General features: G+C 43.8%; 1 protein-coding gene across 1 annotated transcript; it reads left to right on the top strand.

Annotated features, from left to right (window-relative positions):
• The first annotated feature begins 374 nt into the window (after window positions 1-374).
• Window positions 375-1,727, top strand: LOC117392806 (homeobox protein OTX2-like). The gene is made up of 3 exons (XM_033990957.2): window positions 375-471; window positions 653-804; window positions 1,005-1,727. The coding sequence occupies exons 1-3, from the start codon at window positions 375-377 to the stop codon at window positions 1,632-1,634; spliced, it is 879 nt and encodes a 292-aa protein (XP_033846848.1). The 3' UTR covers window positions 1,635-1,727.
• Window positions 1,728-19,438: the final 17,711 nt, after the last annotated feature.

The following is a 19,438-nucleotide window of genomic DNA, read 5'->3' on the forward strand; positions in this document are numbered from 1 at the left end:
GTGATTAGGGGCGGGGTTATAGTGGCAGTTTGGGGAAGGAGAAGGAGGGAGGAGGGAGGAAGAGGAGGAGGAGGAGGGGGGGGCAGAGCTCTCCCAGTGCAGCGAGGACAGCTGGGGGTCTCCGCTTGGCTTTAAGAGCGCAGCGGAGTCCAAGGGCGCACACTTGTCCAAGGCGCCGCGCCGCGTAAAGGTCGTGCGTAATAACCGTCCACAGAGCCAGAGCGCGCAGATAAGGAGCTGTTGGATTTTCTCCCATTTCCTCTCGCGCTGTCGACAAAAGACACCAAACGGATACTCGCCAGGACTCAAACATTTTTGTGTTTTTTTGTGTTTTTTAGTTTTGTTTTTGTCGGCGCACTGCAGCAGCCGCCACCATGATGTCCTATTTGAAACAGCCGCCGTACACAGTGAACGGACTGAGTTTATCTACCTCAGGAGTGGACCTGCTGCACCCGTCAGTGGGATACCAAGGTAATTTAAACAAGAGAAATGTTAAACAAAAGCAGTTACAGAGATGATTATTTAAACATTCGCCTGCGTTTATTTAGAAACACTTTAGTCAAAAATATTGTGTCTCCAAAATGAAGGTCGTTTATTCATCTGCTTTTCATTTTTAGATTTTTTATATATATTTTTTTATTTTTTTCATCAGGAACTCCACGAAAGCAGAGGCGAGAGAGGACGACGTTCACCCGGGCGCAGCTCGATGTGTTGGAAAACCTTTTCTCCAAGACGAGATACCCGGATATCTTCATGAGGGAAGAGGTCGCCTTAAAGATCAACCTGCCCGAGTCCAGAGTGCAGGTGAGTCTAAAGCTCTAACACGGAGCATTACAGTGTTTCAGGTGATGTGCGCGCGCCTCAGGCTGTGGTGTTTTGCGCGGGGCACTTTCCCTGTTAAATGTTTATTAAACTGTGAGACATGATAATGAGGAAACAGCTCAGTGATCCGTTTGATCGATGAACTTCTCGAATATTAAGTGTTTTTTACATTTTTATTTCAGGTTTGGTTCAAAAACAGACGCGCCAAGCACCGGCAGCAGGCCCAGCAGACTCAGAGCGGCCCGCAGAAACAGGCCGTGACCAGACCGCTCAAAAAGAAGGGCTCTCCGGTGCGTGAGGTCAGCTCCGAGAGCGGGGCCAGCGGCCAATTCACGCCGCCCTCCAGCACCTCCATCCCGGCTGTGAGCAGCAGCACGGCCCCGGTGTCCATCTGGAGTCCGGCCTCCATCTCTCCTCTGTCAGACCCGCTCTCCTCCACCTCCTCCTCCTCCTGCATGCAGCGCCCTTACCCAATGACCTACACCCAGGCCACGGGCGGCTACAGCCAGGGCTACACCGGCTCCTCCTCCTACTTCACGGGCGTGGACTGCAGCTCGTATTTGTCTCCGATGCATCACCAACTTTCCTCCGCGGGCTCCGCCATGAGTCCCATGAGCGGCAGCGGCGTGTCCAGCCACCTGAGCCCCGCAAACACGCTCTCCTCCTCGGCCTACGGAGCCGCGGCGGGCCTGGGCTTCACCGGGGCGGACTGTCTCGACTATAAGGACCAAACCTCCTCGTGGAAGCTCAATTTCAACGCGGACTGTTTGGATTACAAAGACCAGGGGGCGTGGAAATTTCAAGTTTTATAAATGAACATTAAAACAGACTCAAACAAAGCCCTACACTGGAACATTTAGTGCTGAAACGTCTACCTCGGGCGCGTTGGAGCCAGGCCGCAGCTGCTGGTCTCCTGGCGGCGTGAACTTAAACTGAACATTCAGATTCTTCCCAACTTTGATCGAGGACACGGACCAAACCGAAACTATGAGCCTGAAGTTTGAAAACATGATGTGATCAAAGTGTGTGTGTGTGTGTGTGTGTGTGTGTGTGTGTGTGTGCCTGACTGTTTGTGAAATCATTCTGAATGCACTATTTAATTTATGAAAAATTTAAGACTAGTTAAGACAATCAGTCCGTCTGCGTCCTCGCGTATTTCTTTGTACTTTAAACATTTTTTTTGTGTTAGTTTTTAATGTTATTTTTGTACTGCCTGTATATGCAATTTTCAATACGCAAACGAGTTCTGTTTCATGTGTTTTGTCAGTGATAAATTATTATAAAAACCTGATTAGAAGTGGCCAAATCATCCACGAAACAATAAAAGTGATTTATACTTGACGCACGTGTCTAAACTCGCTTCTTTCAACTTTTTCTTTTGTTTTAAAGTTTTAATTTCTGTTTTATTTCAGCGCCACGGCTCCACTGCGCACGCACCACGTCTCACACGCGAATTATCGGGGTTTAATCTGATCTGTTTAAGAAGATAATCCCACTTTTATAGACTTTAGGGATGGACTCAACTAGATTTGCAGCTTGACTGTGTTTGGCGACAGCACAGGCTTTGTGTCAGTCACGAAGAGACAAAATCATTGTTATAAACGCGCAAAGGTAAAATATAACATTGTGAATTATACAGGCTACGTTTATTTGGACCTTTGGAGAGTGTGGCAAAAGGACGTGCCATTTGGGAGAGGAAAACAAGAGCGTGTGTAGATGGAGAACGCACCCATGCACCCAAACATGTAAATGAGCCATTATTTGACCCATAAAAAATATAAAAAGTAAATGTCTGGTAAGGTTTTGAGGTGCAGTTATGTTATCTGTGAAGTTTAAACGTATTTAAGAGTGAATTATTACAGTTATTACAGTTTCCAAGTCATTTACTTCATAGAATTGAGACAGTCTGGAAATGTTTCGTTTTCATTCGCTGTATTTGTTGAGTATTTGTTGAGCCAAGCACTGGCCAAAACTGGAACTGTCCCCAAAAGTCACGCTCAGGCATTTTTACGCACGTCCTTTTACGCATACACTTTTACGCACGAACTTTTAAGGATGAACTTTTACGCAGGCCCTTTTAGGCACACACTTTTACGCAGGGACTTTTACGCAGACACTTTTACGCACACACTTTTACGCAGGCACTTTTACGCAGGCACTTTTACGCACACACTTTTACGCAGGCACTTTTACGCACGCAGGACACGCCACCCAAACGTCGTCAAATCGCCCACAATGAGTTAAATCCCGGCTGACAGTAAGTAGTCCTGCTCTTTCGGGGGACAGGCAGGTCGAGGGCTCGTGCGTGGATTAAACGGCTCGTGCTATCAGTCTAATTAGAACGAGACAGGAAACGTGAGGCGCGCGCTCAATCTGCCGGAGTGACCCTCAATTAGCGCCGCACGACACACGCTCCTAATGACCGCGTGGAGACTGGAAAAGTCACTCACACGTCTCCGGAGCGGTGTGTCAGGCCCAGAATGCACAGCGGGCCCGTGGAGGTCAAGTTTGGTCACGCGCTTTAGAAACAGGGGCGGGTTTTATGAACATATCAACATCAACGTGGATGAAATGGTCAGACAGGTTTTTACGCGCCATGATTCAGGACAAATGTAAGAATATAAAATGTAAATTGTGGGATTCCCTGTGAAATTATTAAAAATAGAATAAAAGTAACTCTGTAGGAGGCCTTTGAGGTTTTTGAATCACTGTCCTGTCTATGTTTAGCATCGTTGTCATAGCGATTGACAAATAAAATGATGAACCAAGCGTGAAACAGCCTGGCTCACCAAAAACAGCCACAATGTGAACTTGATCTCCTTTGACTAGCTCATAGTTCAGTTGTTTTATTGGTTCTAAATGGGCTAATATTTCAGTCTAAAGTTGGTCATGTGCGTAAAACACAAAAACACATCACACAAACGTCACATGCGTCTTAATCCGGGCAGATTTCAGCCTGTCACTCGTTTACCCGCGCGCACCAGGAGACACTGCATGATATTAAGTCAGTCTGAGGTCATAAAGATGTGGTTTCAACAGGTTCATGTTTCCTCAGAGCGCGGGTCCGAGTGGCACCATCCGGGTTTAATTAAGCACCAGCCCCTCCAGGGACATATGGGCCGGACAGACGCTGCGTAATCCCCCGGTCGCTTTTGAGGATGTTAAACAATAAAAGGGCCTCGGAGGTCTGCCCCGGGCCAAAGAAAAGAGCGCACATTCTGCACAGCTTTGCCCCGAGGCTGAGCATTCCCAAGCGGCTTCTCCCTGCGCCGCGGCCCGGGCTCCAAGCATCCCCCGCGGGCCATGAGGGAGGCCACACAGGGGGGGTCCCCGCGGAGCCCGCACCTGAGGGAGCGAGGGTCGTTACGTCATGAGGTGATTCTGCCGCAGCGCAAATGTGGAGTGATGCGTCAATCAGCTGTGTGCAAAGTGTGCGCCACTTCAGCAGCGTCAAACTGTAGAGCCACATTCTCCGAAGAGCAGGATACACGGTCATTGATTTTATTTAGATTTTTTTCATTTATTTCATGTCTCTTTATTTGTACAGGGACAGTCCAGTGAGTTTCATGAGTTCAGTTCAAACACAGAACAAAACAAAAACAAAAACAAACCAGTTAAAACATTAAAAACAGGAGCAGGTGTGAGTGTAAATCTCCACATTATTAAAGTCCTGCAGTGGCTCCAGTCTGTTCACTTTTACATGTCCTTCAAATGTTCCAGTTTTGGGAAGTAAATGAACCAAAAGTCGTCGTTTTTTTTCCCCAGTTCAGTTCTAGTGCGGTGAGTTTTCAGATGTAAACGATTACGAGATCTTGGATTAAAAGTTCTTTTCCACCTCTTCTCTTACCCCTCTCTCATCTCCTCGTTCTCTCTCCTCCACCCCTCCTCTCACTCCCTCTCTCCTCTCTCTTTATTGTTCAGTTTTTAACCGTAGACCATCATGAGATCTTGTATTAAAAGTTCCTGTTTCAAACTTCAACAAAAAGGTGAGATATTGAAAAACACATTTTTTAAACACATTTTTAAACACATTCAGTGTTGTTCTCGATGGCCGACCTGCTTTTCCACAGAGTGACGGTTTAAACTCATCTCCTGTTACAAAACAAAGACAACTAAACAAATGCTTTAAGTTTAATACAACACTGTGGGATTTTGTACAAAGCTATAACATCTCCATGGAAACAAGCAGGTGTGCCATCGGCCGGTGACCGCGACAACGCCAAGACGGTTCAAAAAGACTGAATAAAGCTCAGGGAAGATCAGACTCAAACTAACACAAACATTTAGGTTGAGAAAACGCTCCGTTCCACCTTGTGATGTCATCATGTGGCGATACAGGAAGTGCTCCGCTGTGTTTTTAAACTCCACACACCTTCATTTCTAGAATCATTTGGATCATTTCAGCCCAAGAATGGTCACTTATCTCGACTGAACTAAAGGTAAAAGGAGCTGTTAACATGAAAACTACCACCTGATGACATCACAAGGTGGAACAGAGCATTTTGAGCTTTGGAGATGTAACAGACTAATAATAAAGTGTGACTCAAACATGTGTGAATGAAACAAAACACAACTCCAGGTCTGTTTTGGAGAAGCTAACGACATTACAACATGGATTAACGCTACAATTTTCTTTAAAGTTTGTCTGGACGTGACATAATTCTGAAGGAACCAGTCGCGTTTAAAAAAAAAAGCGTTGGATAATCAGAACAAACTTATCTTTATCAAACCTGATTCACGTAAATGGACCGTCGCCGCTGAGAGTTTAACCGTAGACTATTGTTATGCAGAAGTGTGGCCTACATTCCCCGACCGCACGAAACAAAACACAACACCGAACGCAACACCAAACACATACATAATTCATAGACACTCACAATGGCGTTCTGTGCTCCTCAGACCGCCGTCTACCAGCGCGCCCACAGACCGTCTGAGATTTAAAGCAGCACGGTGGAACTTTTCTAGTGACGGCTCCTCGACGTCAACTTTGTTCTTTATCTTTGTTTTTACAGAGGAGCACCCAGACTCTCGTTTTCATGGGTGCTCTGTTTAAAATACAAGTGCAGGTGTGTGTAATTAGCATTTATTTGTTGTAACGCTAAAAATAAAAGCTTGAACGGGTTGTTGCTCCACAGATCTGACCCGTAACTTGGTCTGGTGGCCGCTTGTCTCCATGAAGGACTTTGTCACTTTTGTCTTGCCCCTGTGCCCTGTTCTACTACTTTATTATTACTTTTTTTTAAGTGTTAATGTCTATACAAACCAAAGGATACTTCCCACAGACACTAAGTAAGTGTGACTCCAATTCACTTTCTATTGAAAAACCCTGTGTCCTCTCTCTGTCCCTGCTGCTGTCAGACTCGTCATTTTAGTCTTAAATGTTCGTATTAACCCGCTCTACATTTTTTTTTTTCCGAGGGGTTTTTGTTTGTTTTTTTCTTTTGTTATTTTGAGGGTTTTTTATTTTCTTATTTTTTGGTTATTTTGAGTTGTGTTTTTTGTTATTTTGAGTTTTTTTTTTTTTTTTTGTTATTTTTATTATCATTTCTTTTACTTGTTTTGAGTTGGGGTTTTTTTTTTGTTTATTTTCTTTTTTCTTTTTTTTGTTATTTTGAGTTTTTTTTATTATTTTGAGTGTTTGTTTTTTTTACTGTCTCCTCTCTCTGTCTCTGCTGCTCAGACTCATTTTGGTCTTAAATGTTCGTATTAACCCTCTACATGATCCTGGGTTTTTTATTTCACTTTTGTGTCTGTAAATCAAGATCTGAACATTAAAAACAGACAAATCAGGTCCTTCTTTCCCCGAGGTCGCTCCTGTTAGCGTTAGCGACAGGTTTGATTGACAGCGTTGCTAAGTACCTGCTCCTTACTAAACTAACGGTGCAGGCAGGAAGGGGCGTTACCTTCAACAGCCTGGCTCCTGATTGGCTCTTTGGTTGCTATGATACTCTAAATCAGCCTCTACACCTGTAAGTTCTGCTGTTTTGGACAAGAACTAGGTGAACTTGTTTCTATCGCGTTTTACAATTAACAAAATGTAAAACTATTATCTCTGTTACACCTAATGTGAAGAAGCGCTATTCAAATAAACTCATCCAAAAACACATTATTCTGAAAATCACAAACACAACACAAATGGAGCTAACAGACGATTAGCACCAAAGCTAACACATGTTCAGATAATGACTTTTATGGCTTTGAGCTGAAGGTCTAGTTAATGTTTCTTGTGGCATTTGAGTTTTACAATCCGGGATTATTTCGATGGTGGAAACTCGGCCAAAAAACATCTCTGGGGTTTAAATGGGACCGGACCATTAGAGCAGGAATAATCTGACGAGGAAAGTGAACAGGACACGTTGTATTAACAGATTATATGTGTTTAAAGCCCGAATTTACCATAAGGTTAATGTGTAAAAGGGGGGAGGGATTACACAGACCACAGATTATCAAATTACTCTTCATCAAGTAACGATAGAAGTCAGATCATATAAGACGACATCGGGATTACAACAGATAAATAAACAGATGTATAATTTAGTTTTGAAGGTAAATGGAAAGTCAGGATTTTTGTATCGAATAAGACCAAAAATGTCTTGAACCAAAGCTTCAAATGAGGCTCATCAATGCTAGCAGTTATAGCAGCTAATCTGAAGTTTCATATTTTTAATTCTGAGCGCGAGTATCATAGCAACCAAAGAGCCAATCCAGAGCGAGACTGTTGGAGGTCACGCCCACACCACTGGTTTAAAATGGAGCGACCTCCGGGAAAGAAGGCGTCTGATTTGTCCTTTATTAATGTTCATATCTTGATTTACAGACACAATAGTGAAATAAAAACCCCAAGATCATGTAGAGGGTTAATACGAACATTTAAGACCAAAATGAGTCGATGGAGCAGCAGAGACAGAGAGAGAGGACAGATTTTTAAAAAACAAAACAAAAAATGTACTCAAAATAACAAAAAAAAACCAACAAAAAACAAAACTCAAAATAACAAAAAAAAATTAAAACAAAAAAAACAAACTCAAAATTAACTCAAAATAACACAAAAAAATTAAAACAAAAAAAACAAACTCAAAATTAACTCAAAATAACAAAAAAAACAACCCTCAAAATACCCCCCCACAAAAAAAAAAAAGTAAATAAAAAAACAAACTCAAAATAACTAAAAACAACTAAAAATATATATATATTTTTTAAATAAACTCAAAATAACTTAAAAAAAAACAACAACCCAGGATCATTAATACGAACATTTAAGACCAAAATGAGTCTGACAGCAGCAGAGACAGAGAGAGGACACAGTTTTTCAATAGAAAGTGAATTGGAGCCAGAAGTGCGCTGATGATCACTTCCTGTTCGGAACATAGCGGCTAGCAGGTTAGCTAAGTCCATTTATATAAACAGTCTACAGGGACAACTAACAAAAACTAACCTCCAACTGCTGTAGATTTTTTTCTGAGACGAGATTATAACTTGTTCAAAAGATCAATTAATATGTTTGTGTTGCGAGTGAACGCTCTTATTGTTCTCGGCCTCAAGCTGTGAAAATACAAAGGTCAAAGGTCAGGGGCCATACAGTGTCGTACAGTGGAGGAGTCGTCCATTCACAACTTCTGCGTTTGTTTTGTATTGATTAGTTGTGCCCTGGATACAAAACCACCAGTGCGACACTTTGAATAACAATCATAATTATTTCAAATAGAATCAGCTTCAGGTTCATGTTCTTATGCATATCTCTGACCTGAAGGGGGCGCTGGTGTAGTGGGATAAATGTCCATAAAGGAGTGTTTTTCCTGTGCATCAAGTCACTTTTCGGTCCAAATCCTGCTCGTCTCCATGAGGATGTTATCCTTTTTTGGGCAATTAAAACATCTGGTATTAAATGTCAGATAGATAAGTTTAATGCACATGTGTCAAACTCAAGGCCCGTGGGCAAAATGTGGCCCTCCGCATCATTTTATGTGGCCCTCAACAGGGTAAATTAAAGGTATGATGGTCTTAAAATGTGTCGTTTTAGCAGGAGATACACAGTTACACAGCCATATTTTTACATCTAGGCAAAAACATACGCAATATTTGTCACCTGAATAAGTAATAAATACAGAAACAGTTAATTAAAAAGTTAAAAAAGTACTTAGATTTATTTTACATCTGGCCTTTTGAGAGCAGCCATTTTGCTGATGTGGCCCTTGGTGAAAATGTGCTTGACACCCCTGGTTTAATGCCATGCTGTGGGACATTCCAGGCAAAGCAACATCTCTATGGAGACCAGGAAGTTACTGTATCTTTAGGAAAAAAAACAACAAAACACTGATTAACACTGTGAGAGTTGATCACAGAGCTCCACATTTGCCCCTAATAACTCAAAGAATGTGATTTATATTGATTTATTGTGATTCTAGGCCAGTGCCACATCCCGCCCCCCGTCATCCTCGTCCTCCTCCTCGTCCTCCTCCTCTTCGCCACACGCCTGACCACCTGCTCTGGGATTACAGCGCCATGTGGGTTACACGCGCCACAATGAAAACGAACGACCCACAACACGTACAAACAGATACACGTATATACACACACAACAGGATCTGACATGTAAATGGACAGAGCTAACCTGCTAGCCGCCGCGTTACAAACAGGAAGTGGTCATGGGCGCGCTTCCGGCTCCAGTTCAGACTCGTCATTTTGGTCTTAAATGTTCGTATTAACCCGCTCTACATGATCCTGGGGTTTTATTTCACTTTTGTGTCTGTAAATCAAGATATGAACATTAATAACAGACAAATCAGGCGCCTTCTTTCCCCGAGGTCGCTCCAGCTAGCGTTAGCAAATTGACAGCATTGCTACGTCCCTGTTAAACCAGTAGTGCTGGCGGGAAGGGGCGCTACCTTCAACAGCTTCGCTCCTGATTGGCTCTTTGTTGCTATGATACTCGCGGTCAGAATTCCAAATATATGAAACTCGGCTCCAGATTAGCCGCTATAACTGCTAGCCTCGATTAGCGTCATTTGCAGCTAAACACTGTGGGTGACGTCGCACTCACTCTGTCCACTTCTTTACACAGTCTATGGTCTAAACACTAAAACCATCTCCGCAGCTATATGACCCTCTGCGAGAAAAGTTCCGCAGTGTTGCTTTACCGTGATATCGCTGTGTGTGTTTAGTTACATCTGCTCGTCTTTGACCCATATCTGAGCCGCTGGCCTAGTTTTCACTCAAAACAAGACGCCAACGAGAGGTCGACTCTACGTTATGAACACGAGCACCTGCAGGTCGACAGTGACACAGACGCTCAACAGTCTGGAGTTTTTCTGAAATGCACAAGGCGGCCATCTTTAACTTTTAAAGGGCCAGTGTGACACTTTTCTCTGATCTGCTCTAATGTTTCCTCATCACAAACAGATCTGGGGTTGTGTTTCTTTGTTTCATTCACACATGTTTAACACAAACCTGCAGATTTAGGCTGAGTTCTTCTCTCAAACTGAAAACAAACTCTCTGTTCCACCTTGTGATGTCATCATGTGGTGATACAGTAAGTGCTCCACTGTGTTTTTAAACTCCACACACCTTCATTTCTAGAATCATTTGGATCATTTCAGTCCTGGAGTTGCCGCTTATCTCGACTGAACTAAAGGTAAAAGGAGCTGTTAACATGAAAACTACCACTTCATGACATCACAAGGTGGAAACAAGGAGGAAACAAGCAAAAGGTGGCGCCCCCTTTAGGCCAAACGAGAGGTCACAGTTTTTCAGTCTAATAAAAAAAAAAAAAAAAACATCCTCACTGTGTAAAAGTTACACTGTGTTTTTTAAAGTTTAGTCTGAGGTGAGTAAAGTTTGGAGACATAGACATATTTTGTGCTTCTACATGAGTAATATTACTTTAAAGTAGAAGTACTTTTACTCGAGTACAGGGTTTAGCTGCTGTGAGTTGATGCTTGTTGTGAAGTTGCCCTCATTTACCCCCTGGGCTGAGTCTAATGCCCCTCCTGTGGTGACCTGATTATGGAGGGTAAAGAGGGAACTGGTGGCACAATGAGGAGGAGGGGCTTGTAACGAGGGGGAGGGGCTTGTGTGGAGGGGGGAGGGGTTTGCACAAAGGAGGAGGGGCTTGTATAGAGGAGGAGCGGCTTATATCAAGGGGGAGGGGCAGGTCTTCTAAACAGCTCTTTGACAAATAAGGTTTTGTTTTTGGTGATTAACGGCTCTGAGGAGGAAGAGGAGGAGGAGAGGAAGAGAGGAAGAGGAGGAGGAGAGGAAGAGGAGGACAAGAAGAGGAGGAGGACAGGAAGAGGAGGAGGAGAGGAAGAGGGGAAGAGGAGGAGAGGAAGAGGAGGAGGAGAGGAAGAGGAGGAGAGGAAGAGGAGAGGAAGAGGAGGAGAGGAAGAGGAGGAGGAGAGGAAGAGGAAGAGGAGAGGAAGAGGAGGAGAGGAGAAGGGGAAGAGGAGGAGGCGAAGGAGAGGTTGCGTTGGAGAGGAAGAAGAGGAGAGTTCCACTTTTTAACTACATCTTAATTAACCTTAAAAAGACAAAAAGACATAAACAAAGTCAGAAAAGTTACGTAGTGCATCTTTAAATCTCCTTGGAGACAGTCAAGTGAAATGTCACACTCCCATTCAAATCAATAAGATCACTATGGAGACAAAAGTTACATAATAGAATAGAAGAATTGTAATTCTGCTTCCACAAATCTTTTTATTGGCCCTTTGTTTATTTTCTTGTGCTTTTTTAACATAATCTTTTACTGTTATTAATTGCATGCTGTTTTTAATAACCTGTCTGTTTTAATTATTTCGTTTGTCTTTGCTATGATTCACTGCTCCAGACTTAATGCTTTTCTACCTTTTTACCACACCTGTAAATGCACATTTATTTTTATTTTATTCTATGTCCTCTGTAAATTATTTAAATTTGCAAGGAGCCATCTGTACATCATGGCAACGGACAACAGATGAAAACCAGCCTCTTGGCTAATTCTGGCATGTTAAACAGTTACTGTTGGTCAACATTCATTCATTCATTCATTCATTCATACATACATTCATACATACATAAAATAATGCCACAATGTGGAATACTCCTGACACATCTCCATGGAGACTCCAATGAGCTCGAAACAACTTTAAAGTTTGTCCCAGCGGATTTGAACGACGGGTCAAGAAATGTGGCACAAAATAATAACCCCAGGACTCAGAAAGAGAGAGAGAGAGGGAAGAGAGAGAAAGAGAGAGGAAGAGAGAGAGAGAGAGAGAGAGGGAAGGAGAGAGAGCAGGAGAGAGGGAGAGAGAAAGAAGACACTGAGGGAGAGGGGAAGAGAGAGGGAGAGAGGAGAGAAAGAGACAGAGTGAGGGACAGAGAGTGGAGGAGAAAGAGTGAAGGATGGAGGGAAAGAAGGGGAGAGAGAACGAGATAGAGGGAGAGAGGGAGAGAGAGAGGCTGAGGGAGTGGAAAAGAGAGAGGGAGAGAGAAACAAGAGAAAGAGAGAGACGGAGAGCAGGAGAGAAAGAGAGAGGGAGAGAAAAGGAGAGGGAGATAGAGAGTGAGGGAGCAGTGTGGAGTCAGAAAAAGCCTGGGGTCATTCACGGCTTTCACTAATGGATCTGTCAACAAGACATTATTCAGATTAATGCAGAGAGGAAAGAGAGGAAGTGTGGAAAGAGGGAGGAGGGAGAGATAGGAGGAGGGGGGAGGAGGGAGAGAAAGAGGAGGAGTAGGAAGAGAGAAATAGATTATCATGAACATCATCAAACAGTGATAGAATCTGGGCTCATTTGTGATGTTTTCACCTTCACGATTTCCCCTCGTTTAGACCCAGATGTTAATTAAACTAAAACATTAATAAAAATAATTAAAGACGTGTAATGTGTCTCTGATCTGTCTGTGCTTCAGAGGGAGGAATATGGGACGGTTGCCGTGGCATTTGACAATATTGAACGGTAAAAAGTCCTCAAAATGTCACCTATAACAGGAAAACAAACATGAATCACCTTTTTCCCACTCGTTTGACCTGTGATATTTTTAAGACTGATTAAATAAGTTTAAGTACAAATATAAGTATTTACTGCAGAGAGGAGCAGAGTGACGCCTCCTCTGCGGCTCCTCTGCGGCTCCTCTCTGGCTCCTCTGCGGCTCCTCTGCGGCTCCTCTCTGGCTCCTCTGCGGCTCCTCTGCGGCTCCTCTCTGGCTCCTCTGCGGCTCCTCTGCGGCTCCTCTGCGGCTCCTCTCTGGCTCCTCTGCGGCTCCTCTGCGGCTCCTCTCTGGCTCCTCTGCGGCTCCTCTCTGGCTCCTCTGCGGCTCCTCTCTGGCTCCTCTGCGGCTCCTCTCTGGCTCCTCTGCGGCTCCTCTCTGGCTCCTCTGCAGCTCCTCTCTGGCTCCTCTGCGGCTCCTCTGCGGCTCCTCTGCGGCTCCTCTCTGGCTCCTCTGCGGCTCCTCTGCGGCTCCTCTGCGGCTCCTCTCTGGCTCCTCTGCGGCTCCTCGGCGGCTCCTGATAAAAAGAGTGTTTTCTGTCACAGCAGGAAACGAACGAGCCTCAGGATTAAACCTGAAGAGAAGAGTAACAGCTCAGACGGAGGAAAAGACACAGAATTATCTACAGAGAGAGAAAGAAGAGAGGGAGAGAGGGAGGAGAAGGGGAGGGAGAGAGAGAAGAGAGGGAGAGAGGGAGGGGAAGGGGTGGGAGTGAAAGAAGAGGGGGGAGAGAGGGAGGAGAGGGAGGAGAAGGGGAGAGGGGGGGAGAGGGGGGAGAGAGAGGGATGAGAGGGAGGGAGAGAGAGAAGAGGGGGGAGAGAAAGAGGAGAGGGAGGGAGAGAAAGAAGAGGGGGGAGAGAAAGAGGAGGGGGGGAGAGGGAGGAGAAGGGGAGGGAGAGAGAGAAGAGAGGGGAGAGAAAGAGGACAGGAGGGAGAGAGGGAGGGAGGGGGAGAGAGAGAAAGAGGAGAGGAGGGAGAGAGGGAGGGGGAGAGAGAAAGAGGAGAGGGGGAAGAGGAGAGGCAGAGAGGTAGCGAGAGAAAGAGAGGAAAGGAGAGTGAGAAAGAAAGGGAGAGAGCGAGAAAGAGAGAAGAGAGGAGGAGAGAGAGGAGGGAGAGGAGGAGGGAGAGGAGGAGGGAGAGAGAGAGGAGGGAGGGATGGAGAGGGAAAGTTTTGACCTGGGCTCTTTCTCTAAGACTTTGTGAAGTTCAAATGGACATGACTAATAAAATACTCGAGTACAAGAGTGAGTACTGCTGCCAAAATTGTACTTAAGTAAAATCATTTAGTGGTTTTTAAATCTGTGTATTCTCTGAGCTCTGGACAAACGGCGCAGATCCAGTGCAGTTAAAGGAGCTTAGACTGTACAATTTGGCTTAGATTTGAAATAGAACTAATTACAAGTACGTGCTTAGAAAAATATGCTCAAAAAAGTACAACTACCCCAAATATCGAGTTATTTTTTACAATAACGTGAGTATTATTAGTTACTTTCCACCTCTGCTTACAACCAAATCCATGTTTGCATCTATCCATGTCCATCTGTTTTGTTTGACTCAACTACAAGTGTTTCTATTGCTTAAAAATTGCCATCAAAAACATCCTTTCTGAGCGCGAGGTCGCCTCTCCACAGATCTGACCTGTAACTTGACCCGGTGGCGTCGCCTGGTGGTCTCTATGGACATGCGTAGATACTTTTAATGCCATACAGTGGATTGTTGCAAGGAAAACAATCACACGTCTGAATCGGAAACGAGCAGGTGACTCTACCAGGCCGAGATACAGGTCAGATCTGTGAAGAGGCGAGTCCACACTATGTTTTTCATGACATTTAAGAGCAATAAAGGGTCCTATATGACACAAAATGGCGTCTTGTGAGGTTTAAATCATGTTTTAATGTTGTTATCTCTGTTTCTAGTGAAGTTGTGGATTGGATTCTTCTGTCACTTCTATGTGGGCTGGTCATTTTAGAACTTTAGAACTTTATATGTTCTGTTCTTTGCTGCAGTTTTGTCTCAATATTCAAGAAAAGGCATCTCTTCTGGGAAAAAACGTGTTGGTCACAATCAATGTTCCCTCTAGTTTTTCACGAGTCTGAGCAAACACACAAACTCCCTGAGCGTCCCATGGACCAGAGCGACATCAGACGTGCACACTGTGGTCATGCTGCGTCACATCCATCCAAGTTAAATGTTTTATTAAAAGAATCAAATTACCGCATTTACATTTCTGTTATAAGACTTTTAATTAAGTGCTTTATCCACTTATACAATGAAAATGACAAAAATCTGACCTGTGTCGTATGTTAATGCTTTTGGGAGTATAAATATTTAATTTTAACTATGGCAAAACATGAACTTCAACCAAACCAAGACAAATGTAAACTCCAATGTTGAAAACACTTCACATTTTTATGATAAAGCTCTGACTTGTATTATGAGTATAAGTATAAGTTTATATGAGTATAAGTCGTTGTGTGAAGCTTTTGCTGTGACTGAGTGAGTTTGTCCTACTGTGTCTGGGACAGTCCTGACTCTTTTTCAGTTTATGACACGATCATTTGATTTTTACAACAATAAACTAGAGACAGTTTCAACGACCAACACACACAGAGGAATCTGTATCTGCAGCTGCTCTATTACTGTACATTTATATAACAAAACACAATATATAATGTGTATTTGTATATAAAATATATTCAAAACAAGTGGTATGGGTCAAAATAAATATATATTTACAAACCACACACTGCAAACAGTGAACAAACACACACTGGAAACTCAGAACACACTGGACATGATTGTACAGTGAGACAGTCTGTGACAGAGGCTCAGTGTTTAGAGTTTGGAGGAGGACGTCATTGTGTCCTTAGGCAAGACACTTTGGTATTAGCTAACGCTAATGCTAATGATTACACATGATATATTTGACCCACAATTAAGTGAATAGCAGAATAAATCACACTTACCGATCAGGAACAGCATCCAGTCCATCAGCACATCAGGTCCTCTGCTCCTGAGTCCATCATGATCTTCACTCGGCTCCATGAGCCGCTCCGGGTCCAGATGTCTCTAGTTTAACTTGTACAAACATCCACAGTGTCCTCGGTCCGTACTTCCTGTAATTTGTCCGTTTCGTCATGTTTAAAACGCAAAACTGCTGTAAAACAGCGCGTCACAGTGCGCCCGAGGGCGGGCCGTGGGAACGTTAAGGGGATAAACACTTAGCATACTTAGCATCATTAGCATCATTAGTATCATTAGCATCATTAGCATCATTAGCGTCATTAGCGAGTCTTCACTCCACATCGGCTAAAACTTTGGTAGCGGCGCAAATACGTCTGTGAATCACATAATTGTCTGGAGCAGCTCGTCCCGGTCTCACTCAGACTCACACTGAAAAATAGCGCAGAATGAATTGTTGTGTGTTTATTTTATTTTCAACTCCGGTTCGATTTTGTTGTGCGCGGCACAGATTTTCTGTGCGCGGAGACCGTGTCAGCAGTGCGCAACTGCGCATGCGCGCAGCTTAGAGGGAGCAGTGGTCACAATAATGGGTTGGTGATATTGACAAAAATTCATATCTCAGTATGTACATTTTTAATCATTATTCATCCATAAACATTTGACAGAACACAGACAAGTGAAAATACGTTCAACACAGAAAGTATAGACAAGTTAAAGGTCCCAAAAAATTGTCTCTTGTGAGTTGCCGTAGTGATAAACAATTTAAAAGGTTCTATATATTACGCAAAATTTTGTTTTGTGAGATTTAAGTCATGTTCTAACGCTGTTTCCTCCTCAAAAACAGACCTGGAGTTGTGTTTTGTTTCATTCACACATGTTTGAGTCACACTTTATTATTAGTCTGTCACATCTCCAAAGCTCAAAACGCTCTGTTCCACCTTGTGATGTCATCAAGAGGTAGTTTGTCAAGTTAACAGCTCCTTTTTATCTTTAGTTCAGTACAGATAAGTGGCTATTCCGATTCTTAAATGATCCAAATAATTCTAGAAATGAAGGTGTGTGGAGTTTAAAAACACAGCGGAGCACTTCCTGTATCACCACACGATGACATCACAAGGTGGAACAGAGCGTTAAACATGCATGAATGAAACAAAACACAACTCCAGGTCTGTTTGTGACGAGGAAACGACATTAGAAAAGATGAGAAAACAGTGTAACATGAGCCGTTTAAAGGTGCTAGCAGATGCGGCACACGGGCTACATTTAATGCCGTACTGTGGAACATTTTTTTCCAGCACAACAGATCCAAGAATTCATCCGTGAAAAGTTAACTCTTCAAATGAGGTCCTTGGGTTTTTCTTTGAGTGTACTTTGATGGGCAGTGTGGCAAAAAGCAGCGCTGCATTTTTCTGACAAGAGGAAAAACACGAGCCCACGGAGAGCGCGTATCGCTTACTCTTCCTCTCTCCTCCTCCTCCTCCTCCTCTTCTCCCGCTCTCCATCGCTCCTCTTTTCCCTCTACCCCCCACCGAGAGTTCTGCCAAGTTGACAGTTCCGAGCTCCGTGGAGAATGTGTCTCGCGCGCATTACAATCGCGCGGGACAGATTCCATTAGCGCTATCTGAAACGGAGCGCGAGGAGCGGAGAGGCGAGCGCGCGAGAGCCTTATCAGCGACGTCACCATAATCCGCCGAACGTACGGAGCGAGAGAGCGGGAGAGAGGGGGAGGAAGTTAAAGGAAAGGAGGAAAAATATCAAAAATAATGATGTTTTTTTTTTTTTTTTAAGTTCACGTTCATGTTTAGCAGAATGAACGCGCGCGGCGGACTTTAACGGCCGAACTCTCACGACTTCCGGTTTCCGCAGCGTCCGGATGACCGAAAGAAATCCGTAATGTTGTGACGTCATCTGTGTAACCTCTATTCTGACGTCTTGCTGCGGGTGTTCCTCATATATGTCTGTGGTAAAATGTTCAGCAGTTAGCGTGGTGACACAACGCGCACATTAGAAAACGCTGTCGGAAAAAATATGTTAAGATCGTCCGGAATACGCAAGAAAAAAACAAACAAAATGGATTTAAACGGCTCATTTGTGATCAATCCAGGAGGAGAACGGCGGAGAGAAACCAGGGGAACGACGGAGAGAAACGAGGAGAATGACGGAGAGAAACGAGGAGAACGACGGAGAGAAACGAGGAGAATGAGAGAGAGAAACCAGGGGAACGACGGAGAGAAATAAGGAGAATGAGAGAGAGAAACCAGGGGAACGACGGAGAGAAATAAGGAGAATGAGAGAGAGAAACCAGGGGAACGACAGAGAGAGAAACAAGCAGAACGACAGAGAAACGAGGAGAACAACGGAGAGAAACGAGGAGAACAACAGAAATGAGGAGAACGACAGAGAGAAACGAGGAGAATGAGAGAGAGAAACCAGGGGAACGACGGAGAGAAACCACGGGAACGACAGAGAGAAACGAGGAGAACGATGGAGAGAAACGAGGAGAATGAGAGAGAAAAACCAGGGGAACGACGGAGAGAGAAACGAACAGAACGACAGAGAGAAACGAGTAGAACAACAGAGAGAAACGAGTAGAACGACAGAGAAACGAGGAGAACGACGGAGAGAAACGAGGAGAACAACAGAAATGAGGAGAACGACAGAGAGAAACGAACAGAACGACAGAGAGAAACGAACAGAAAGACAGAGATAAATGAGGAGAACGACAGAGAAAGAAAAGAGAATGGAGGACATGATGAAACTGGAGGAAAACTGGCCTTGTGTCAGAGAAGAAGAGAGGGAGGGAGTGATTGAGAGAGAGAAGAGGGGGGAGGGAGAGAGGAGAGAGGGACAGGAAGAGAGAGGGAGAGAGAAAGAGAGGGAGACCGAGAGAGAGAGAGACAGATGGTGAGGAAGAAAGAGAAGAGAGAGATTAGTCTCACAGTTTGGCACAAAAGTATGAAAACACTCAAACAGAATCATTTTTCAAATTTGAAAAACACAACCTGTGTGCGTCCCCACACACGAGGTAAACACGCACAAAAAACAACAACATCTTTGACTGATCACTACGGTAACGCTCATTTACTCTTAACTCAGAAAAAACACTGGACAAGACGGCCACGTTATGCATGTTATATATATTTGTTCGGTGCTGTATCTCGGGTTGTTCCCTTGGCCTAATCATCAGAGGTATAATACTCCCTACAACAGGCATGAGCAGACTGGACTGGACTAAACTGGACTGGACTAACCTGGACCGGACTAAACTGGACCGGACTAAACTGGACTGGACTGATGTAAAGTCGATGTAAAGTTGATGTAAAGTTGATGTAAAGTCGATGTAAATTCGATGTAAAGTCGATGTAAAGTCGATGTAAAGCTGATGTAAAGCTGATGTAAAGTCGATGTAAAGTTGATGTAAAATCGATGTAAAGTCGATGTAAAGCCGATGTAAAGTCGATGTAAAGTCGATGTAAATTCGATGTAAAGTCGATGTAAAGTTGATGTAAAATCGATGTAAAGTCGATGTAAAGTCGATGTAAAGCTGATGTAAAGTCGATGTAAAGTCGATGTAAAGTTGATGTAAAGCTGATGTAAAGTCGATGTAAAGTCGATGTAAAGCTGATGTAAAGCCGATGTAAAGTCGATGTAAAGTCGATGTAAAGTCGATGTAAAGCTGATGTAAATT

Source organism: Periophthalmus magnuspinnatus, chromosome 24 (genome assembly GCF_009829125.3).
Source record: "Periophthalmus magnuspinnatus isolate fPerMag1 chromosome 24, fPerMag1.2.pri, whole genome shotgun sequence".
NCBI classification, from domain to species: Eukaryota; Metazoa; Chordata; class Actinopteri; order Gobiiformes; family Gobiidae; genus Periophthalmus; species Periophthalmus magnuspinnatus.